At 40.2% G+C, this 24,133-nt stretch overlaps 3 protein-coding genes across 3 annotated transcripts; all 3 read right to left on the bottom strand.

Moving 5' to 3' along the window:
- Nucleotides 1–17: 17 nt before the first annotated feature.
- On the bottom strand, nt 18–6,817 carry eps8l3a (EPS8-like 3a). The gene is made up of 19 exons (XM_056388604.1): nt 6,753–6,817; nt 6,568–6,641; nt 6,413–6,477; nt 6,153–6,311; nt 5,791–5,940; nt 5,625–5,689; nt 5,416–5,540; nt 5,117–5,298; nt 4,844–4,949; nt 4,690–4,763; nt 4,500–4,574; nt 3,935–4,080; nt 3,623–3,767; nt 3,434–3,477; nt 3,255–3,351; nt 3,029–3,133; nt 2,500–2,582; nt 405–537; nt 18–292 (listed from the first exon to the last, which is right to left on the bottom strand). The coding sequence occupies exons 1-19, from the start codon at nt 6,815–6,817 to the stop codon at nt 281–283; spliced, it is 1,905 nt and encodes a 634-aa protein (XP_056244579.1). The 3' UTR covers nt 18–280.
- A 3,871-nt stretch (nt 6,818–10,688) lies between these two features.
- irf6 (interferon regulatory factor 6) lies at nt 10,689–16,217 on the bottom strand. The gene is made up of 8 exons (XM_056364794.1): nt 15,756–16,217; nt 15,229–15,407; nt 14,291–14,486; nt 14,078–14,176; nt 13,685–13,951; nt 12,490–12,882; nt 12,211–12,329; nt 10,689–11,701 (listed from the first exon to the last, which is right to left on the bottom strand). The coding sequence occupies exons 2-8, from the start codon at nt 15,400–15,402 to the stop codon at nt 11,471–11,473; spliced, it is 1,479 nt and encodes a 492-aa protein (XP_056220769.1). The 5' UTR covers nt 15,403–15,407; nt 15,756–16,217; the 3' UTR covers nt 10,689–11,470.
- Nucleotides 16,218–17,557: 1,340 nt separating this feature from the next.
- Nucleotides 17,558–19,795, bottom strand: si:ch211-103a14.5 (guanylyl cyclase-activating protein 1). The gene is made up of 4 exons (XM_056401787.1): nt 19,598–19,795; nt 18,565–18,714; nt 18,223–18,313; nt 17,558–17,924 (listed from the first exon to the last, which is right to left on the bottom strand). Exons 1-4 carry the CDS (start codon nt 19,793–19,795, stop codon nt 17,794–17,796), a joined length of 570 nt encoding a protein of 189 aa, XP_056257762.1. The 3' UTR covers nt 17,558–17,793.
- Nucleotides 19,796–24,133: the final 4,338 nt, after the last annotated feature.

Raw genomic sequence — 24,133 nt, 5'->3', positions numbered from 1 at the left:
TTGATTTTATTGCATGTTGACATATCTGAATGATACCACACAACTTTACTAATGTATATTTCGAAATGATATTTAAGTTATTTGATACAGTATGTAGCATATTTCTTGTAAATGTGACTAAAGGTTTCAGAGGATACTATATATTTTCTTATATCAAACACACTATAAACCTAATCTCATTTTTATTCTGTAATATTAGCTGAAGGCTTACAGTATCTAACCACTGGTGACCTGTTTTGGTCCATGATTCCTCCTCCTTCGATTCTCCAGTTGGTCTCACTTAATTGGCAGCCTGCAGTGTTGAAACACAAAACAAACAGAGATATAAATCATAATATGAATAATAACAAATCTCAAGACTGACGGCACAGACAAATGACACTGCACTGTGTTCTGTAACTTACAGCCAAGGCAGACTTGACTGCTTGTAACTGGAAGAAGACTCGTCCTCCTTCTTCAGGACACACCGTCTTCAGTTCCTCTCTGGTCATCCCCAGGAGAGTAGATCCGCTCAGCACGCCCAGGCAGCGTACAGTGCTGCAAGAGATATATAAGTAATACTGATCACTCAATACTGGGGTTCATCTTAAGGTGGAAAAGTGTTACAGTGGGGCAAAAAAGTATTTAGTCAGCCACCAATTGTGCAAGTTCTCCCACTTAAAAAGATGAGAGAGGCCTGTAATTTTCATCATAGGTACACTTCAACTATGAGAGACAGAATGGGGGGAAAGAATCCAGGAAATCACATTGTAGGATTTTTAATGAATTAATTGGTAAATTCCACGGTAAAATAAGTATTTGGTCACCTACAAACAAGCAAGATTTCTGGCTCTCACAGACCTGTAACTTCTTCTTTAAGAGGCTCCTCTGTCCTCCACTCGTTACCTGTATTAATGGCACCTGTTTGAACTTGTTATCAGTATAAAAGACACCTGTCCACAACCTCAAACAGTCACACTCCAAACTCCACTATGGCCAAGACCAAACAGCTGTCAAAGGACACCAGAAACAAAATTGTAGACCTGCACCAGGCTGGGAAGACTGAATCTGCAATAGGTAAGCAGCTTGGTGTGAAGAAATCAACTGTGGGAGCAATTATTAAATGGAAGACATACAAGACCACTGATAATTTCCCTCGATCTGGGGCTCCACGCAAGATCTCACCCCGTGGGGTCAAAATGATCACAAGAACGGTGAGCAAAAATCCCAGAACACGAGCGGACCTAATGAATGACCTGCAGAGAGCTGGGACCAAAGTAACAAAGGCTACCATCAGTAACACACTACGCCGCCAGGGACTCAAATCCTGCAGTGCCAGACGTGTCCCCCTGCGAGAGCCAGTACATGTCCAGGCCTGTCTGAAGTTTGCTAGAGAGCATTTGGATGATCCAGAAGAGGATTGGGAGACTGTTATTTGGTCAGATGAAACCAAAATAGAACTTTTTTTTGGTAAAAACTCAACTTGTCGTGTTTGGAGGAGAAAGAATGCTGAGTTGCATCCAAAGAACACCATACCTACTGTGAGGCATGGGGTGGAAACATCATGCTTTGAGGCTGTTTTTCTGCAAAGGGACCAGGATGACTGATTCGTGTAAAGGAAAGAGAGTTTGAGTGAAAACCTCCTTCCATCAGCAAGGGCATTGAAGATGAAACGTGGCTGGGTCTTTCAGCATGACAATGATCCCAAACACACCGCCCGGGCAACGAAGGAGTGGCTTCGTAAGAAGCATTTCAAGGTCCTGGAGTGGCCTAGCCAGTCTCCAGATCTCAACCCCATAGAAAATCTTTGGAGGGAGTTGAAAGTCCGTGTTGCCCAGCGACAGCCCCAAAACATCACGGCTCTAAGACTAAATTGTTGCAGCAGAGGTCCAGATATCCTGGCTCTCAGTCCTGAGTATGTGTCAAGCTCCAAAAACACTGGATCCTACATTTCCCATAATGCAACACAATAGCATGTTTCATTAGACTGTCCCTGCCTTGAAATGCCCACCTCTTTCAAACCTCACACCTCCAGTTTGTAACACTTTTAAAAGTTTAGTCTGAAACCCGAGCCCAGATAAGATCATTATAAAAACATACAACAGTTTTTACTGGCTGTGTAGCACTCCCTGCTCTCTGTGTGTCAGACCAGTGGAGTGCACCAATACAGTGCAAAAACACAAGAAACAACTGCAACACAACACTTAGACTTTGTGGTGTTGTTATGGGGACTCACACCCTAAAGCAGGGCTTTCTATATATTACACTTCTTACAATCTTGTTTCAGTCTGAATGCCTCTGATCCAAGGGAGTGAGGAGAAACAGAAACATACTGTTAGTGGAAATTACATCATCGTGCATTTTTATAAAGCAGCTGATCCGATTATTTTCAAAATTCAGTCATAGATGTACATGCATCTTTATAGACTGATGGAAGTCATAACTATAACAGATAACAATTGTTTGCACTCTGCTATTCGTCTTATTCATTAATATTAAATTTAATAACTGTGTACTTACATTTTACTAAAGTCTTTGTCTTCCAGCCAGGCTCTCACTTCTGCAGGCTTGGACTTCTTCGTTAGGACAGGAAGTTCATGTCGCTGACAAAATGGTATGATAATGATAACAAGAGTTTTATTATTATTATTATTGATAAGCCTTAGTATACAATGTTACAGTGCTGTGTTTTGGTTTGCAAAATGATTTAGTTTAATTAAAGCTTCCAAACATACTGAGTGAGTCAAATTTTACATTACGTAATCACTCTGGTCATATCAGCAGGCAGTTTTGCTTTTTTTTTTTTCTTGCTGCAGCTGTGACTCTAATTTCACCGTGACTTCCACTTTAATTTACTCAGGTAAATGTCAGCCAAAAGGTCAAAATCACTGAAAAGTGACACATAATCACACAAAAGCATAATGTGTAAGAAGTAACTGCTCCATTTACAGAAATGCAGTTTTAATGGGGCAATTTGAGAAAAAGTCTATTCTAAGTCTATTTCATTCTTTGTGTGATGCTCCAATATTTTTTGCTTTGTGGTACGTACCTCCTCAGGTTGTTCGTCATGAGCCTCCAGGACATTATTGGGTACGAAGCCCTCCTCCCCCGTGTTGTTCCTCACTTTCCACCACTGCTTCGCTGTGTCTAGCAGCTGTAGATGGATAAAGCACAGACTAGTCATGGTATAGAGGAATTATGGGACTTTCTAACTGGATGCCACTCGTTATAAAAAAGAACAGAAAGAGTAGTTGGGTCATGTCACTAAAACTCACCTCGACTATTTCTCCTTTTCTGACGGTGAGCTCTCTGTGGTTTCTTGAAACGAAGTCGTACATGACACACATGCGACGTGGTTCTGACTCACCTGAGCTGAAAAAACGCATCAAAAACTTAGAACCTTTAGGTGTATGTTCCCATTATGCTTAATTATACTTTGTATGCTTGTGCATACCGTGCTTTTTGTGGACGATGTGGTGGTGTCCACTTGGCTGAAGTCTACACAGAAACAGTAAATGGTATTGTTATGTTGTTTTTATACTAACTTCAGCTTGAATTAAGATCCTGTGGAGAGTCATGGTGCTCACAGACTACCTGTCTGTCTGTACTGGTGTCATACTGAATGTTTGAAGTGAATGTTTACCTGGCCGTGTGCATGTTGTGGAGTCTCCTGTCTGCTCACAGGTTCACTGAGTGCAGGTGCTGCAGTTACCTCAGGCGGCTGCCAGCCGTCAGAGAACTCCAGAGTGTATGTTGGGATGTCCTCGTCATCCTCCGGCCATTTGGTACTGGTAATATTGTCAAAATCACATGTGATTATCATCCTGGAGCTTTACTACATACGCACAGCAGTCTGACTTATAAAAAAAAATGCAAAAGTCAAAATCAAGCAGAGGTATAATCAGAGTTTGCACATAGTAAAAGCAATAACTTATTAAGTCCAACACTGTCCCACCTGGGGATGTTCCAGGCGTCTCCGAGAGACTGCCACAGCCGGTCCTCCTCTGAGGACGCCTCTTCACTCATGAGACGGATACACTGAGGCGTCAGCAATGGAGCCACAATGCTGGGCGGCAGATGTTCAGGACAGTGAGTTATGACCTGGTGAGTAAAAATGATTATCAGTCTTCTAACAACAGTAAGTGCAGTGTGGACTCCCAGTAAGAGGAAGGTGCAAGGCTGAATATTTAGTGTAATATGAGCAGAAAGGGAAAAGTAAGCACACTGGATTACAGCTCCAACAACACAGACATTATGGTCAACTAATTAAGCATGAGCCAAGATGTCCTCATAAACAGCTGATTTTACAACAAATATATAATCTATTAATCTAATCAATTTATTATAAAGAAAAATAAAGTAAAATAAAAAAAATAGAATGAAATGGCACTAATTCAACAATCAAAAGGTAAATAGGTGTAGGAGTACAAAATATAGCTATAAGAATGAGCTAAATCACACATGTGCCATTATGTGTGCTCCAAGTTACTTATTCAAATTTAAGAGAAGCGCTGACTTACGAATGCTAATGTGGAGAAGAGGGAGTGAACAAATTCAGCAGCACTGGGATTATTAATCCTGCCATTGAGCTCGCCCTGTCACAACACACAGCAGCAACACTGTTACACAAGCTGTTCATCACGGAGTGAACAGGGACAACGCCGGCCATGATGATGATGACAGTATGTGAATGTGATTAAAGACACATACCAGAAGGTTGAAACCACATTTGATTTTATGGAGACATCCTGCAAATTCTTCTGTAGAGGGCATGTCGTCCATGACTATAAAAAAGTGTATACAAGATGAAGCATTTACAACAAAAGAGAGAATGCACCCAACACATATATCTGCCTCAAATTACCTTTTCCTTTCTTCTTCTTCTTCTTTTTCTTTGCATTTTTAGCTGCTACTGCAGCTACTTGTCCCATGAAGATTTCAATGTCAGTTAGAATATGATTCAAGATATCCTGTGAAGGAAGGAAGGAAGGAAGGAAGAAAGGAAGGAAGAAAGAAAATAATTTCCATATTCTTCTTCTCTTAAATGGTATTAAACATGTTTTCTTTACAAAAAGATCAGATCAAAGAAATACAACTGTCACGTTTCCTGTCTCGTGGGTATATGAAGGACACTAACCACACTCCTGTTCAGCTCTGTGTACTGGCGTGGAGGAGGCAAGTGTTTTTCTTCAATGCTGGGGGGCTGTGGTGAAGGCACCTCCTCTCTAGAAGGTGAACCCCCCTGCTCCTCCTCATCCTCCTCCTCTTCCTCCTGAGGTACAAGCAGTTCAGGCGCATCGTCGCTCATGTCATCCTCTTCTGTAAAAAATAATGATAATAATAAAAAAAAAGAATGGAAAGATTTGTGCTGATTTTGACTCCTTCATTAATAATCAGAGCAGCAGTCGTACAGTACGTGTCCTGTTACCGCCTCACCATAGTCAGGAGACGTCCACAGGGGCACTGGGTGAAGTGCAGGGCTCTGCTCTTTGGGTTCAGGGGTTGTCGCAGCATTACGATGGTTTTTCAGTCCTTCATGAGCAGCTATAAGTCCCACTCTGCTGTTTCAAAAAGTGTGAGAATCAGAAATCAGTAAAGCTGCCGGTACTCAGTTTGTGCTCGGTGACGTTACTGCAGCTTCTTACCTGAAGCTTGGATCTTCTCGCCTGCGTGACACTGCTCGTGACAGATCCCTTTCAATGTAGTCAGCCTAGAAATAACAACAACAACAACAAAAAGAAAACCATTCACTCACTCATTTCTTTCCCTTATCAATCATATTAACAGCCATTTCCACCGGTTTGTCCTCACCCTGACTTCCTCGCACTGGAACATGAAGACAGTGGTGGTCTTTTTTCTCCCGGGTTGCACTGACATAGTGAGCAGGGAGTTAAACACTCCGGTGTCCAGCACAGCCTTTAGCTCCAGGATGTCGCTGAGGGCCATGGACTCCAGCTCCTCCTGAAAAAAAGACCCACCAGTATGAGTTTTATTCAAACTTAAATATGGATTTTAATATTTTTTGTTATTCTTTTTTTTTTTTGACAAACACGGAGTATGAGTGTCTGTCTAGCAAATTTTTCATACTCATTAAACCATTCAGTAACCTTCATTCCCTGTCGATGGAGGCAATCTATAAGAGACCACTCCCGTAGAGGTCTCATGCTGTTTACCTTGGTTTCGGTGTCTGTCAGCAGCAGGTTGACACCCCGCACCTCCAGCTGCATGTTCTGACCCCACACACGACCCATCCCGTCCAGCAGCTTCAGACGCTCCACACAGTCACCTACATTTTTCAAATCCTTCCCATCCAGGTCACAAGTGAACAAGTGCTGTAACACATTTGCATTTTTAAAAAAAAACAATATTATACATGGCATGATTCAGAATGGGTCACGTTTGTATGGATAAAGATGAGGGTACTTGTGATTACCTCCACTCTGTACTGAAATTTGTTCATCATCTTGTTTATAGACACTGCGTACTCCTGCCTTTGCACTGTCAACACATGAAGCGGAGCTCGGTATTATTCATGACATTAAACCCAGCAGCTGTAATCACATGTTAAGTACAGCAGTGCTGACTTACAGTAAACTGACTTTGCACTCAGCCTCGACAGACCTGAGACCTGTGATGAAACCTCATCCATGGTGGAATAACCACTGTTGCAAAAGAAATTACAGTAATGATCATCTGCGGATGAATAAATATGTGAATGAAACAAACAATCAATCAATCGATGGACCAATCACATAAAACTGTGAAGTACATACTTTGACTGAATTGATCCTGCATAGCTGCTGGTTTCGTTGCCAAAGGGACTGTTACGCCCGAACATCCTCAGTGCTGAGCTGACACAGCTGCAGTATCACATATGACACGATAATGTGAATTATCAGTGGGATGAGCTGAGTCAGCAACTTGTATCTGAAATAAATCTATGAATAATTAGTTTTATTATTTTGTATCTAAGGCTGCAAAGCTGACGTCACAAAACCTCAACCACAAAACCCTTTCTCAAAGTTATGGAGAAACACAACTTTTTACACGTTAGAAGTTCGAGTCTTTTTGTTCTTCGTTATGTGATTTTTTTGTTGTTATTTCACACTTGCTTTGGCAATGGCTATTTCCACTTTGAATTGAATTGAATTGAATTGAATTGAATTGAATTGAACTGATTTAATTAAGTAAGTGAGTGAACTAGATATTTTCACCTAGCAACACAGCATGTGATCATCGGAACAAGATCTTTATGGCAATGTTATGATATTTCAATGTAAAGTAAAGAATACAGAGCTATTTTAAAGAGAGGTTTGCTGACACCATTATATTAGAAAAGTGTGTGAACATAGGCAAATGATGTGTGAGAATACAATACAATACAATAAGATGACGGAGTTAAAACACAAACACAGTATATAACTGGTAAAATTTTTTTGAATCCAACAGGTGTGTTATCTTAGCATTAAAACTATAAGATATTTTAGTATGAGGAATATGGGAAAAAAATGATGTTAATGTGGGTTTTGTTAAAATTGTCTTAAATGACACCTGGACTCTGAGCTGGCCTTCAGTACAGATTACTTACACAAATAACAACATACAGTCTTCACTTTACTGTGGAGGTTGTCAGATGTTCTTACCTATGATGTCTGGCAGTTGAATGTTGCTGTTGCGTCCTGCTGTATTATTAATGCCTCAGTACAAATACAACTGACATTTTAATCCTGCACCTCGGTCAGCGACATTATACACCCAAGACTTCCTCATAAAGGAGAAGGACAAAGTCCACTGTCTGTAGCATAACGATCTGTGCAATACTGACCCGACTCATTTGAGGGTGTGTGGTCTTTGGTGCGGCATCCCATCTGAGCAAAGGTTACCAGATATGGAGGAAATCGCTTTACCCTGTAAAACCTTAAAGGTTTCCAGGGCTATAAAGGAGAGCTTGTGTATCCTATTAGCATTTTATCATTTTTCCATTCATGACTATTAAGCCACAATGTCCCAACTCTTTTCTTTTTTTTTTTTCCTCATGTAAATAGTTAAGGCTTAAAAATATCCAAGTTCTACCACAGTTTGCCAACAACATAATGAATTTTATTTGTACTTGTTGTACTTTTAAAATATAATTTTTTAAATATCTGCTAAAGTCAGCTTCCTCTCTATTCCACACCCAATTTTATCTGCTTTCAATTCCACATACACTCACTCAGCAGTTTATTAGGAGAACTATAATAATACTGGGTGGGGCTTCCCTTCGCTCTCAAAATAGCCTCATTTCTTCGTGGCATTGATTCAACAAGATGTTGGAAACATTTCTTTCACGACTTTAGCTTTGTGACGTGGTGCATTATCATTCTGGGAGTAACCATTAGAAGATGTTAGATTGAGGCCATAAAGGGAAGCACTTGGTGAGCAACAAAACTAAAACAACTAAAGGCTGTGGCATTTAAACAATGATTGATTGGCATTAAAGAGCCAAAAGTGTGCCAGGTAAACATTCCCCACACTATTACACCGCCACCACCACGAGCCTGGACTGTTGACGCAAGGCAGCTCGGCTCCCAGTTTCATATTGTTGAGGCCAAATGTTGCCCCAACCATCTGTGTGCCTCAGCAGAGATCCAGATTCATCAGACCACCTCTACTAAACTCTACAGACTGTCATGTGTGAAAATCCCAGGAGTTTCAGAAATAGTTAATTCGGCCTGTCTGCCACCAACAGTCGTAGCACAGTCACATTTTCCATCCATTCTGATGTTTGAACCTTAAATGAACCTCCTGACCTCTATCTGCATGAGTTTTTCCACTACCTTTATCTTTTAAATCTAAACTGAAAACATTCCTTTCTAGCCACGATTTCCAGTAGTCTGGTTTGCTGGTCTTAATTTAACATTTTATTTTATACCTGTTGTTGGTTTTATATGTCTTATTTTTATTGGGCTTTTTATTATTTTATAAATCACATTTTATTTCTACTTTTTAACAGTTTTATTTTACACAGCTTTTTTACTGATCGGTTGTTGGTCTTAATAATTTTTATTTTCTTACTGGCTTTTAATTCATACGTGTCATTTATGTGTTTTTAATTTGTGTCTAATGTTTTATCTGTAAACTATCCATATAGTTTTTGTGGTTGCAACTTCCTTGATAATTCATGCTTTGTGCAGCACATTGTGCTTCCACCTGGAATGAAATACATACATAAAGTTTTTCTTGCTTGCTTACCACACTGCCATCACATGATTGGCTGATTGGATAACTGCATGAATACAAATAGGTGTACATGTGTTCCTGGTAAAATACTTGTCGAATGTATACTGCATAAACATGGGGTCTATACTGAAGAAGCTAGAGAATATGAATGGAAATATGAAATCTCATCAGTGTTGCCAAGTTGTAGCTCTGAAGATCTTTATCAGCATTTCCTCTATCGATCTTCGAATTCCTCAGAAACTGATACAGATACTCAGAGTATCGTTAAATAAGTGTCAGTCCACTTTGCTGCCTTGGCTCCACAATAAAACCAGCAGCCACTTAAATTTTATGTCAAATCACATGGCCAAACATTAACCAAAGTGAATTCCTTAGTGATGTAATGAACACACAGATAACAACATGACCATATTCAGCTCATAAGGATTTCACAGTTCTCACTGTGAAATTGAGAACTAACAGGGCTCACCTTATCATCATTGGATTTAAATACACTGTGGTGATGAGAGCTTGTTTTAGATTCACATCATCCATTAAAAGAAAACAACAGAAGCAATGGCCCAATAGCAACCCACACAAATTACAGCAATCCTGCCTGCCAAGTAATGGAAAGCACTAAATACATCAGTGACTGCAGCTACCGCAGTTACAGTTTGCAGGTAGTTGTAATTTAATTAGTGAATATTTTAATGTTACCTCAAAATACAATACTGTACTTTTAAGTTGCTAAATATATTTGATTTGATAAGATTTTAATCTATAAGAACAGACAAAATGTGGCATTTTTCATTAAACAGAAATACCAGACAATATGAACAATGGTTGAAAGTATCTCCAATGTTACCAGCCAAAAGATTAAAGGTGCTAATGCGAATGAGCACTTCTGATACTTTAAGAAAATTTTGTTAGTAATTATTTCCTCTTACTGAATGAACACTTTGAATGCTGGACTTTGTGGTGTTGTGCTGTGTTTACCTTAGGATCTACTGTAGCTAACATATCTGCCAGTGTTAAGTATAAAGAGTATTTATGATACTCAAAGAATTGATCAATCGGTATGAAATCATAACTTCAGTAAATATATGATTTCAATTTTCATTTTCATGTCTGTTTGATAAACTCTGGAGTCAAGGAGCTGCTGCGGGCACGTATTGTTTAGCATTTATTGTCAGAAGGCTGGAAAATCACATGAATGCAACTAACAAACAACTCTGACTTTGGAGCTTCAGGGCCTGGATCTCTCCTGGACTACACATCGCACTGATCACAGGCAAAACCACTAGAGGTCAGCCATGTCGCATTGGCACATTCAGAAAAAGCAGAGCTGCAGTCAACTCCATAATCTGTCACCTTGCAGCACCTGCAGAGCTGGAGCACAGCTGCTGAGAAGGTATGAGGTCACAAAAGTTAACCGGGAAAATAATATTGCACTGTTCAAAACAACAGCTCGCAGTGTTTGTAATGAATAAATTAATTCATAAACTCAAAAGGTTGCTTTGGTGTTTTTATTGATAAAATAAACAAACAATCACAGGATAAATGCACTTACATTCAACTAGCCATAAAACATAATTCAGCACCCCAAAGTGCAGTGGCATCCATACTTAAACAGACCCATGTAGCTGAATGTTGTTTGGCTGCCTGGATACAGTAAATGGCTTAAAATCAAAGATATGAATACAAAAATATCCTACACTATAAATGTAAAAATAAAATGACTGAAGACGAAACTGCGTGGAAGACTTTCTGTCGGTCATTTTGAAAGACCTAATTCCATGTGCACACAGGATAATAGTCTCAAACAGCTGGGAACCACTGGACTGATTCATTCACATTTTCCTATATTTTTCTAAAATATACAAATCCCCTCGATATACGTGTTGCTTTAAAATATGTAAAGGTCAAAAGATAAAAGGAATTCTGGGGAAGTTTGGTAGGCACTGACTCATTTTAGATAAATAACGCAGAGGGCAATTTCTGTAACTCATTAACTATGTTAAATATTCCCTTGCAGCAAGCGGGACTTTGGCCCATGCAGGCACCACATGTCTCTACGGTTCCTGCACACATAATGCAGAATAAAGCACGCTTCTATATGCAGAAAAGCATCGTCACAGTCATACAAAAGAAAAGCTGAAAAGCAAATGAATCCTACACTATACGGTGCACACGTCTAAGTAAGGTTACACATAAGTACTTCTTTGCTACCAATAGCTAACTCTCAGTAGAAGTGTTAAACAAACAGAGACACATGTTAACAGTGTGGGCTGCTTCACTGTGCCTGCAGGGCCTGGACGATGTTCAGGCCTGACCCCGGGGGCAACGCCCAGCCGTCCTGGCCCTGGTGGGTCTGTAGCAGGCAGTACAGCTGCTTGAGGTGGGTCACTATGTTGTCTTTGATATCTGGGATTGAAATCTGCAGGCGAACGCTGCCACTGTCAAAGGATCGCGTGTTATCTCCAGAAAACATCTCGCTTATCATACGGGCCACCACGGGAATGACCTGCAGGGCAGAGGAGGGACAGGACAGGGAACAATGAGCCACAGCAACATTCAGATTCGCTACAATCAAGAGAAATGCTGGGAAAAAAAAAAGGATTCATGAATTGTAGCTGGAGAAAAATGTTTAAGAACCGACTTTCTGCTTGTTTCTTTAATTTTCATTTGTCATGTAGTAAAATATTTCTATGTAGTTTAGAGATGAAACAAGAAGTTATTAGTTAATCAACTATTTTGATAACTGCTTATTAGCTTAAGCACTTTTTTTTATTTTTTTTTTTATTAAAAACAATTATGCTGCTGTTACAGCTTCTTCAGTGTGAAGATTTGATGCTTTTCTTTCTTTGTTTGAAATAACTGTAAACTGAATCTCTGTTTTCTTTATCCAGCCAGAGATAAAAGTTTGATGACACACAGGTATCGGTTAAAGCGTGTAACCCCAGATCTGCTGGCTTGTATTGGCCCTTGACGACCACAAATAATCTTGTTACAAAATATGTCAATATTTCTCACCTGAACCATGATAAGCTTCCTCTCTCTGGGCCTACCATCAGGCCACTCCTCTCCAAAACACAGACTGATTTCAAAGTGAGGGGGGGTTGGTGTCTGGCCACGCTGGTGGGCGATCACACCTGCACAACATGCAAAGAGATATATATTATTCATTCCCACAGTAGATGCATTTTCCAAAAAAAGTAGAGGACTTTGATTTAATTACAATCTAAGTAGAACACAAGTTTGTTTAACTATGTATATCTAATTACAGAATGATACAGTGAATGTTCTACTTACCGCTGAGAAAAGACTCCAGGCAAAAGAGTTTGACCCTCCTCTGTCGCTCTATAAGATTCGGTGCAGCTGGATTTGGAGCACAGGGACCGGACCAGTACACCTTACACTGGCAGAGGCGGACTGCATAGATATCGTGACCACTAACCTCCAGGATTAGACCCCTGTCCATCACATCCAGCAGGCGGTTAGTGAAGACCCTCTGCTTGTCATTGGTGATGTGCTCTGTGGTCGGAAAGCGTAACTGTTCCAGGTTCACCGGCCCAAACAGCTCTTCCTGGTTGACCATGGGGCCGAGGTCTCCGTAAAACAGCCTGCAGCCCTGCGGGTTACTGATGGTCGCTGTGGGGCACATTTCCTTCCCTCTGTACTGAAACTGAACCTCCAGGTCTGTCACTGAGACACAGACAAGTGCAGACATACATTAGTATGTTGAGTTGAATTAATTGAAGTTTAATTAAAAAAAACAAAACGTCTGGTGATATTCTATAATTTTCTTATTGTAAACAAATTAATTAATCAAAAATAAATAACGTAATGGTTTTGCAGCTCACTCCTCTGTGCCACAGACTATTCAAACTATTTAAAATAAGAGTAAGTCACCCTGTAGCTGTAAACACTAGAACACCAAACCCACAGCTGAAAACAGTCCCCAACAAATGCTCCATTTACTGCTGTCAGAGTAGCGGTTGCTATAAAGCTGTTTCAGGAAACAATGAAACTGAATGAATTTGTAGTGCATTTTCAAAGTTTTACATCTTCAGCGGGTGCGGCGCCACAGACTAACCTGTTGTTGGTTGTGTTTTTTTTTCCACTGGATTTGCTAACAACAATAAATGATTATAATATCACCAGCTCTATCTCTTAAGAAAAACCTTTTAGCACAGCAGCAGCGTACCTGCTTTCTATCTCTGTGCAGAGTTAAAAGTGTTGAAAATAACGGTCTTTCAGTTTAGAGACAGGTGACCATTTTCAGCTTTTCATGTTGTATATTGGTCATTTGAGTAAAGGAAACAGAGCACTTCAGCAGGTAACCCCACACCTCAGCCTATTGCACTAGATCTGTCTCAATCTACTGACTGCACTCTGGGAAACAAGAAACAGTAAATTGGTGCTTTTGTGTGAACTGTCTCGTGATCAGTGGATTTCTGCTTCTTTTTTTTTTTTTTTAACGGCACTAGAAGAAGCCCGTACTTACTCGGGAGGGAACTAATCCACGTCTCTGGAGAGGCAAACAAGGCGTCGGGTAGAGGAGGGGGCTGCATGATGGGATCAGGCAGAGGAGCAGGCGGCATGTCGGCCAGGGGTGTGGGATGCATCTCCACATCCACAGGCTCCTCTTTGGGCCAGGTTTTGACAGGTTCCTCTTTGGGCCAGGCCTCATTTGAAGGGGGACAACTTGGAGGCTGCATGGATGAGTCTGAGCCCATAGGAGACCACAGGATCAGAGGAGAGGGGCTGGTGCCTACAAGAGAGAAGAATTCAATGGTTGGTAAATGCAATCTAACTGTATCTCTGTGCTTTGCTCTTTTTTTTTTTTAAATTTAATGCCAGGAAATCAAAAATATAAATAAGAGGAGATGCCATTCACCATTGGATGGGTATGGAGGAAGAGACTCTGGTGTATTTGGGACATCTTCCTCAATACCGTCTTCTTCATGCGGAGTCCAAGAACCAGCGTCTGAAGAGCCTGTTGGGTGAGAAACAATATTAAAATATGGTAAATCCTGTGAAATGAAAATAAAATGAAGGAAAATGTGTAAAGATTCACTGAGGATGAAGAAGTCAGTCATATATTTTTTACCTTGGTTACTGAGTGGCTGCGGGATGTCGCAGACGTCATATATCTTCAGAGGATTCATGGGGACCTCTTTGGTGCCATCGTAGATGAGGTTGAATTCTCGGCTTTTGTTCAGGGCGCATCGAAGCTGTGCTTTCCACTTTGCAGGATCAGGTTCATCGACTCCCTCCTGGAACTTCCCCGTCTCCACAGCCCACGCCTGGAGGAACATTCACACGGAGTGGAGGTATCAATATCCAAATCCTCTTTTCACATCTTTATATGTCTACACAGGATCCACGTGTGTGTGTGTGTGTGTGTGTGTGTGTGTGTGTTGTCTTTTGTTAAAGTATGTTGATGCATTGTGTGGGGTATCTGTCCAAAGAAATGCACAATGGTATAGATGTAGAAAGTTTAAGGGTCACTTCTAAAGACTTCCTTTCCAATAAAGCAAATGCAAAATGTTCTTTGTTCTAGCTTTTGTAAATGTTGCACAAATTTTTACTAGTTTTTTTCCACATAGTTTGGCGGGTGTACAGGCACATGGGAAAAAAACTGGAGGCACTGACACAATGAATGCACAATCTCTCGATACAAAATGTCCAATCATCACTGTCTTTAATGTCTATCATTAATAGAAGCAACTCAAATTCGCGACTCGCACCAATCTTTCCTAATGCTGGAAGCACAACCTTATGTAAGTGGGTTGCAAAACCAGAAGTTGCTACAGAGACATGCTTTTTAAAAGCATATTTATCACGCACAAACCAGCATGAGACTTGCTTAAAGGTGGGATGAAAAAATATGGACTATAAGAATTTGAGAGTCACACCACCTGTCTGTGCCAGAGGTGCGTGTTTACAATGTCTACCAGCTGATTTAGAGTAAACAAACACTTTCCATACACCCGTCTATATGTTTTTGTTATCAGGACATCTGTTGATGATACTTTGTGTCTTAACCTTAAATATGGTGTCCTCATCCTCGTGCTGGGGTGTGTGTCGTGTCGCGTGTTTCCATGGAATCCTGAAGCGCATGGCCTCACGGTCAATCCACACCAGACCCGGGTATCGCCCGCTGTCCACCTGAGCGACCAGCCAGGGCTTCAGGCGGACACGTCGAGGGGTGACTGACATCCTGACTGCAAAGAGAGCACAAACCAGTCGGTCCACAGTGAGCTCAGATCTGAGTCTTCCCACAGCAGCTGCCAGGAATACACAGGAACACACTCAGTGACAAACAGGGCTGCAGCAGCGTTCACCTAAATCCTGCAGGTCCGGATTTTCCGAACATTTTCAAGCTGCATGGCTTCACCCTGTCAGCCGAGCTGGCCTTCAACTGATCTATTAACCCCATTACCCCGTTACTTGCAGCTTGGACCTCACGTAATCGGTCACCTTATATTTAAACGTGGGAATAACAGTTGGATCAGTTCAAAACTCAAATAAACAAAGCATCCAGACACGGAACTTAACAACGACTCACATACCTGTGGCGAACCAGGAAGTTGGAGGAGTATTTTCTTCTCGGCCTGCTAACCAGCAGCTGGGGATAAAACTGTTTCCTCTGCAAATCCAAAGCTCCCTGCAGACTCCCTCTAAACAACGATCACCGACAATCACCTCGACGAAGCTGGTCGATAGCAACCGGAGAAAAGTTTGATCTCGAACGACCCGGGCGGAGCTGATGTTTTCCACTCGGCTCAGTCTTTCCCCTTTCCTTACCGAAACTCAGGTATGGCTGTGACGTCACGCCGGTGACACACCTTTTCTGAGCAGCTGGGGGGCAACTCATCATGAAGCACGTGGACATGACACTTTTCCACAGTCTGGCATATACATGGGCTGCAGGACAGACCAAGTGTACTTGAATAATTATAAATATATAATAATTATACATGAATAGTAACACCTATAAAAAAAATTGATAATCATAAAACAATATTTCGTTTCACTTTGATTTAACACATTTATTTTCACTCTGTTCACAGCTGCATTTGTACAAAGTTGAAATTGACTGCATTTACAATATTTACATTTTTATTTTTACGATATTGTCAAATACAGATATATATATAAGAAAAACTAAAGATGTGTTCTCTTTTCTTTATTTCAAGTAATTTGATTACACATACATTTCATTTCCCCAATCCATTAACAAGGAGGCTTTTAATTTGCCTTTTTGTTATCCTTCTCCGTTGATTTTTATAAAATTGACATTATTCACACGAACATATTTCATCAATTTTATGTTATTTAGTGTGAGGATGAAAATCTTTATGGTTTAATATAAGTGGCCAACGTCTAGACCCAATAATCCTGAATTGGTCTGCAACCAGCAGACAATATTTATATGTGTGACAGGACTGGACAGAGCTGACAGGCAGAGCGGGAGTTTCCATAGAAGTGGACGGTTTGTGATTATCCCGTCACCAACAGGAGTCAGAGCAGACCGACAATAACAAGCCACTCCCTGAAACCACTCCTGGCTTCAGAGCGTGTGCCCGCCATCCAGCTGCGCATTATTCCCTCTGCGCCTCCTGGTTTCACTACAATATGCATAATGAGCCTGTTGTCGTGTGTGTCTATGATGCTAATTATTTTTGCCTACCGGGATGGGGAAAGTGTTTGGAAGATGTGTGTTTATTGTTTGGGTGTGTTGTGTTGCTTTGTGTCCGGACAATTTGGTGCCGGCTGCCTGTAGCACCAGAAAGGGTACGTGTGTCTCCGATCTGTCATGCACTGGTTCCCACCTCAGGGGTCCCTTGATAAATCTGGGGATTCTCCAGATGATTGAAGCAAAATTAAAGTAAAGCATGTTTCTTTTTAAATGTAGTAAATCTTTCTGATTTGTCTCAATTTTTTTTTTTTTTTCTTGTGAGACTCTGCAGACATTTTCCTCTGTGAGCCACTGAAAACACAGTAAAAGTTCAGCTTAACTGTCCACAGTAAGCCATAACCTGCAGGTGATGGGATTACAAGTACAAGTTACTTCATTTCAAGGAATCATAAGCCAAAAAAGTTATGAACCACTCATGCACAATGCTCCATATGAGCAACAAAGTCACCAAAAGCTAAAAGAAACTTTATGAACTTCAGTCTTCCTTGAAAATGTTGCCAGTCTTTCTGTGTCTGTCAGACCAGGTTAGTTATGTGCCATGGATGCCATTTTACACACACACACACACACACACACACACACACACACACACACACACACACACACACACACACACACACACACACACTGTCACCCTCAACACCACAGGCCATTCGTAGCACAGGCTTCATGTTAAATCTTAAGGGCAACTACAAAGTACAACTGGAAATGGAAGAATAACCATTGTCATAATTGGAGGAAGAAGTAAAAACCAAAACAGTCCAGCTGTTCCTGTACATTTACAGACTGATCCTGATAATGATTTGTGGATCATTCTGAACCCACATCTTCACTCATTCAGCTGTGTGTGAACAGTCACATAAAAATGTATATTTCCGCTATTGGTGTAGTCTCCAAAGCTGGAAACACTAAGTGTTGGCCCTTATCTCTCCTTGAATCTTTTGGACAATGTGTGTGAGGTCCAAACTCTCTGTTAGTGTCTTCAGGAGCATTTCGTCATTCTGGACCCCCTCCATGAACTCCTCATAGGACAGTTCACCTGGAAAATGGAGAAATACAGTGTACGTCCTGAACTCAAATCCTTCAATCCTTCTGCATATTTGGTGAATAATTCCATAAGGTTAACTTATATTTGATAAGGTTAACTTATAGCCATAAATCTGCCATTCTGCAACAACTGGGACTTTCTATCAGTGAGACAATTTGTTTCAAACATGTTCAGTTTTGAAAATCACATATAAAGATCATTCTTCTGCTGTATATTATATTGCTATGACAAACTGTGTCACTATCAGTTGCAGTGATGGGGATATTTTGATATAGTTCAGGGGTCTTACCATCTCCATTGATGTCAATCTTTTCAAACACCATGTTGGCAAAGTCGTCTGCTGACATCTCATGAGGAACTCCATTGATCGCACGGATAGACTAAACATGACAGAGAGAGAGAGAGAGAGAGAGAGAGAGAGAGAGAGCAGATCCTGTTAAAAACTGACCCTGGTGCTTAACTGTTACATTTTTCAACCAGCAGATGTCAGCTAAATGTCAGCTATTTGTGTCTTCTCCTCCCAGCACCGCGGTGTCTCAGCAGGTTGTTTCAGGACAGTACTCGGGATATTCTTAGGTCCGTCACTAAGCCATTCATCAAGCTTGAACATGACATGAGGGCTCATGCGTACCTTAATTATCAGAAGCAGCTCTTCACGGTCGATGCAGCCACTTCCATCAATATCATACAGTTTGAAGTACCAGCGGAGCTTCTGCTGCACTCCTCCTTTTAGCACCAGGCTCAGAGCGGCCACATACTCCATGAAATCAATGAAGCCATCCTATAAAAGAAAATGACTCAGTGAACATTGTCATCAGCAGAGCAGCACACATTCAAGTTATACTTCCACGCACACTATAATGTCTGTTTTTATTATTTTATCATTTCTCTGATTGTGATCTATAACTCAAAAATGGTCTAATAACGGCCACAGCTGCTGATATAAATACATTGATGTTTGAAACTCTCTGTGATAGGGGAGAGAAATTCATTCCCAATAACTGAGCATCCACCTGCTCCTGGTTCACTGGAGGTTGCACCTGCTCTTTTTAAGGTTGTAGGTCAGTTGAGTAAGTGGTGTGGGTGGGATAAACCTCCTCCTGTAATAGGCTAAGTTCTTCTTTATTAGCAGAGACTACGTGAACAACATTCCTCTGATGAAAACACAAACACTGATGCAAAAATACACTGAGCTGAACATGAACCAGTTTCTTTGCTCACTCTGCTCATATGAGTTTGCCTTAACCAATTGATAGACATGAAATAGATATGAGTGGTGGAAAACCCACCATACATACAAGCAAATAAACATACATGTTGTTTTAAATCTCAGTGGGATTTCTGATGAGAATGAGCATAATGATGATAATTATGAGTCGTATTATGAGCATTTTCTGTATTATTGGTATACTGTGAGTGTGACTTGGATTATTCATATAAGCAGCATTTTCACAGGTTTTCTACCTGCAAATAAATCAGCTTCCTTTGAACTAGACCATTTGTCTTTTTGTGCAAAGGATTTAGTTGTAAAACATTTCACTGTCAGTGCTAGTCAGCATCAATGAAAAGCAACTAATTATGAGCACACTTCAGATTCATCTGCACTGATATAATAACATTACAATAAATTCGTTGCCCCGTTAAAACGTTAAAATGGATCTTACGTTGTTCATATCAAATGTTGTAAACATAGTCTCAATGTAGGCATTTGATGTCTCTGACAGATTCCTCAAGCCAAAGAACTTCTTGAACTCGTAGAAGGTGAGGAGTCCAGATGGGCACTCGGTCATGAATTTTCTGTACCACTGATGACTCTCACAAGCTTGTAGTTGCTCCACAGTCGAGTTGTTGCAGTTTCCCATGTCTGTTTTTCAAAATATAGATGTATGAAATCCCATAAAAACCATATCAACAAAGTGCTGCATCCACCAAGCATGGCATGTGTACAGACTCAAAAAGTGTTTGCAAGCAACAGGATTCAGTGGGTGTGTGTGTCGGCCAATCATATCTCTTTGCGTCTGTGTGAAAGGCTCAGAAGCTGTAATCCACTCTGCTTGCCAGCGAAGACTTAACTAATTAAAGAGACCTAAGTGCTGGAATAAGTCTTTGTGTACAGAATGACACCAGCTGTGACCATAAACTAATATTTAAGATTTCTGCCTGACTTTTATGAATCAAATATGAATGAATGCTGATCATTTATCCGTGCTTAATGAACTGTGCAACACAAATGGTTTCGTGTAATCATTTGATGTGTTTACCTCATAATATGATCAAGAATTTCCTCCATATTTAGCTTGATGTTTATCTGCCGACTTTATCAGTGTGGTATGATAAATTATGATTATCCAATTATCCAATGTCTTTCAAGGAACTCTTTAGATAAGTTTGTGAAAGACTTGTTTCTCCTTATTTTGGTTGGGAGTGGGCTGAAATAATCTTGATCTTATGCAGCTCACTAAGCAAGTTGAGTTTTTCCAACTGTGAATGTATTTCAGTCTGGACTGACCGGCGTGGCAGAAAACCTTCTATAAAACAAATTTATCAACCATATATCATAAACTGTGACTGGGTGTTTACTGATGTTCACCTGTATTGCCAGATGTTATTAGTAAGACCTTTTCAAAACATGTTTGAAGGTGCTTTACATAAGATTTTTTTTAAAAATGGGTTCTTTTTCATTATGGTCTTTAATGTCAAAGTCCTGTCCCCACCTCGCAGGTGAAAAAACGTGGGCCATAGCTGGAGTTTGCTGCAGTTCAGAGGTCTTCAGAGTCTGGAAGTCAAACAATACTGTGAAGCTGTAGCTGCTCTGTTCCTACACACACTGACATGAACTCGACCTCAACAGCCAGGGAGGTCACTGACATCTAGGGGGAAAAAAAGGTGAACACAGAGGTACATGAAGCAGATAGCTAACCATAAAATGCAGCAGTAACTTTTATTTTAATATTCAGGAGGTATTTGAGCAGTTCACACATACAGTGTATTTGAACTGTAAGTTAGAAAATTAACTGACTAACAATGATCCATTTTTAAAAAACAGTTAAAATCACAGCTCCGTGAGACAGTTTCAAAATATCAGGCTATATTCATAAATCTTCTTTCCTTAAGTGTTCTCTCAGCTTACCCTACTTTTACTGGATGAATGGCAGCCACCGGGTTATTTAGACCCTCTTAAAGCTCCTCCATCTGCTGTCAGACACACTGCAGTGGGCTGCTGGTTTACAATTAAAGCATGAAGACAGTGAAAGACTGTCATGCAAGTGCAGAAAAGACGTCACTGTGAACAGTTTTCATTTGAACTACTTTGATGAAAATGGAAACTGTCTTCAGATGCCGGTCTAACCGCTGCTGTCTAAGTAACTGTACTTGTTCTTCCACACAATAGATTTGATTCAGTGACAATCCATAGTTTAATTTCCATTTACAACCAGTGCACACCTCATCATAATGGAATGGAAAAAATGCTTATGGTTTTTCGGTCTCCATTTCCTCCTGTAGATGTCAGTTATGTCCGTTGTATTTGTGCTGATTTACATTTTTTTTCTAATGCACAGGCCAGGGTCCGTATGATTTGTGGCTGAAACTACCTGGGAGCAGAGCAGAGGAAAGCAGAAGTTGATCAGAAAGGTCTTACCATCTCATCATACTCCTGCCTTTACTGGCTCAATTTGCCATCGCGATACAGCCGTGTTTCAATAAAATGTGATAAAAACCTTTATCAACTATGCGAAGTGGATTTATTCGTTTATATGCAATTAAGAGAGATAAGAGAAACATTTTATTCATCCCTCAAAAAACTGCCATCAGTGTGCTTCTCCTCACCAGATGAGCAGATCTAGACACTAAATAAAAATTGAATAATAATGAATGAATAAATGAGACTAAACCCTATTTGCATGTTCAGTATTTGAGTTCAGTATGTCTAAGGCAGGTACAGCACTGAAAGCTCTTGCCAGCACATTCTTCACATTTCAGCCAGCATTAGTCGGCATCATGAATTCCCACTTAGGACAGAGGAACTGGATGGACCAGTCTGGTTTGTCTCCAGGACAACTGAGGTGTAGGTGCGACAGCCAGACTTGACGGGAACACAGCGACTGTAGCCAGGAGGGAGAGAAAAAAGACCTTTTAAAAATCTGCTATTATGCAATTAAAAGCATGAGGCAAAACTTACTCAGTTTCACTTCTTTAATTAAAATATATATTAAGACGTGAATATTTGCCATCGTTCATTTAATATTAATCTGATCAAGGAAACAGATCAACTTTATTAGATTAAGATCTGAGTAAGATTCATGGATATGTACCAACCAGTAGTGGAAGAGGCATTGAGATCCTTTAGTTAAGTAAAAGTAGTGATACCACAAAGTAAATGTAAGCAAGTATTATGAGATAAAAGTCTTTAAAGCAAAGACCTGACACAGGAGGTTTGATTTTAAGGCGTCAACAGTTTTAAGGCAAAATGCAAATTTTCTTATTGCAGCACCCAGCAGAGGTCAAAGGACACCGGGTTTCTTGCGCTACTACCTGATGGGGTCATGACACCATGTACAAAGTTTAGTTTTCATTTGTAAAAGCTTCCTTTTTGGTGGCATCGCTGCCATTTTCAGTTGGCTGTGACTGATTAACACTTTCGAAAATCAAAAATCCATGTCATAACATTTGTGAGGCTTGTGCCGATTTAGGTGAAAATTGGACGAAGTGTGTCCAAAGAGTCATAAATGCAAATATGGCGGAAAATCCAATATGGCAGTAATTGACATCATAGGGTGCACTGAATCCAATGGTACTATTTTTGAAAATACGGTTCAAAAGTTACACGTATGAACACACCTCCAACTTTGACCTGCTGTTGGTGCTAAAGCACTTGAGACATGAACACAGACATGAAACTTGGCGAAAAGCATCACAAGAGTGTTCCCAATCAGTGTGCCAAATTTCAAGACTTTTTACCATCTAGGGGCTGCAATAGATTCCCATGGCAGAGGAAGATGAAAAAGATGAATAGAAACACAATAGGGTGCCTTAGTAAGGCAAAAGTATTGGAGAATTGTACAAACTATGGTACTTGAGTAAATGTAGCCTCCTTAGTTTCTTTCCATTAGTGCTATCAAGTTTGTCAAGTGTCAGCTGTAAACAACCAAACTGTTTACCCCTAGAGCTCCAAGGCCACAAAGAACCTAAGATCTTGGTTTAGCTAACATGCAAAAGTGGGTGAATGGGATTGTAGGCTGTCATGCGTTAGATCACCCTGAGCTTTAGAGGACTCTTGATCCTCTTTGGCCTAGGCTCTCCAACATCATCTTTACAGTTATCCTGCTTATATACAGTAGGTCACATGCTTCACCTTCCTTAGGTAAATATTGCCATGGAATACCTAAGTGATGGCACAGATTTGTTATAAAGATTTTCGAAAAATGGACGAATAAAAAACCCCGTAATGTTTCAACTTTAATCAATAACTAACTGAGCAAATACCCAGGGGGATAAATAGCACTTGCTGATTTATTATGTTGAGGTTTCAGACAAAGACACACTGGATTACAATGGCTCCCATTCATTCTAGTGATTCTTTTGATGACTTAATGGCTCAATTACGTTTCTGATATTTTTGAACTAATAGTAGCTCAAAGCTTGTGACCGTAAAATTAGAATTTGTTCATCATTATTCTTTGTTTCATCATTTATTCACTGTTAAAATAGTGTGCTTTCAGAACAAACTCTGCAACTATGGTAGGTGAATTGAAATATGGGTAACTTAAGGAAGTGGAAACATCATGCTAATGCAACTCAGATGTTCTGTGTTGAGGCCTGTTTTCCCTGGCAGTTGTACCCAGACCTAAGTGTATCCTGATAGGTTATATTAATGACTGTCCAGCTCTTGTTGTAGATCATGATCATTTATGTGTGATGGAAGTTGTATTCAGATCATTTCAGTAAAAGAAGCAATACCACACTATAAAAATGCTTACTTACATATAGTTAGTAAACATACATATGCATTTTCAGCAAAATGTATTTAAAGTATCACTACTTGTCTTACACTGTTATGTTACTGATGCATTAACATGTAGGGAGCGGTAATGTAATTTTGTGGCTGTTTGAAGTGGAGTTCATTTTAACTGAGTTACTTACTTTCGGAAATGAGGTGAAGTGCAGGTATAAAGTCAAATAAAATGAAGATACTCAAGTAC

Source organism: Seriola aureovittata, chromosome 2 (assembly GCF_021018895.1).
Source record: "Seriola aureovittata isolate HTS-2021-v1 ecotype China chromosome 2, ASM2101889v1, whole genome shotgun sequence".
Lineage (NCBI taxonomy): Eukaryota > Metazoa > Chordata > Actinopteri > Carangiformes > Carangidae > Seriola > Seriola aureovittata.
This window is presented reverse-complemented; position numbering and strand designations above follow the sequence as displayed.

What these genes read in the sequence shown, in the direction of transcription:
- si:ch211-103a14.5 (XM_056401787.1), bottom strand. Translation starts at nt 19,795, where the DNA reads ATGGGAAACTGCAACAACTCGACTGTGGAGCAACTACAAGCTTGTGAG. An exon ending in CAACATTTGATATGAACAAC is followed by an intron (nt 18,715 to 19,597) that starts GTAAGATCCATT and finishes TTTCTTTTATAG; the next exon opens with GATGGCTTCATTGATTTCAT. An exon ending in AGCTGCTTCTGATAATTAAG is followed by an intron (nt 18,314 to 18,564) that starts GTACGCATGAGC and finishes TGTCATGTTTAG; the next exon opens with TCTATCCGTGCGATCAATGG.
- irf6 (XM_056364794.1), bottom strand. Translation starts at nt 15,402, where the DNA reads ATGTCAGTCACCCCTCGACGTGTCCGCCTGAAGCCCTGGCTGGTCGCT. An exon ending in GCAGCCACTCAGTAACCAAG is followed by an intron (nt 14,177 to 14,290) that starts GTAAAAAATATA and finishes CTCACCCAACAG; the next exon opens with GCTCTTCAGACGCTGGTTCT. An exon ending in TCCTCCATACCCATCCAATG is followed by an intron (nt 13,952 to 14,077) that starts GTGAATGGCATC and finishes TCTCTCTTGTAG; the next exon opens with GCACCAGCCCCTCTCCTCTG.
- eps8l3a (XM_056388604.1), bottom strand. Translation starts at nt 6,817, where the DNA reads ATGTTCGGGCGTAACAGTCCCTTTGGCAACGAAACCAGCAGCTATGCA. An exon ending in GTGGACGTCTCCTGACTATG is followed by an intron (nt 5,299 to 5,415) that starts GTGAGGCGGTAA and finishes TATTTTTTACAG; the next exon opens with AAGAGGATGACATGAGCGAC. An exon ending in GACGCCTGGAACATCCCCAG is followed by an intron (nt 3,768 to 3,934) that starts GTGGGACAGTGT and finishes CAATATTACCAG; the next exon opens with TACCAAATGGCCGGAGGATG.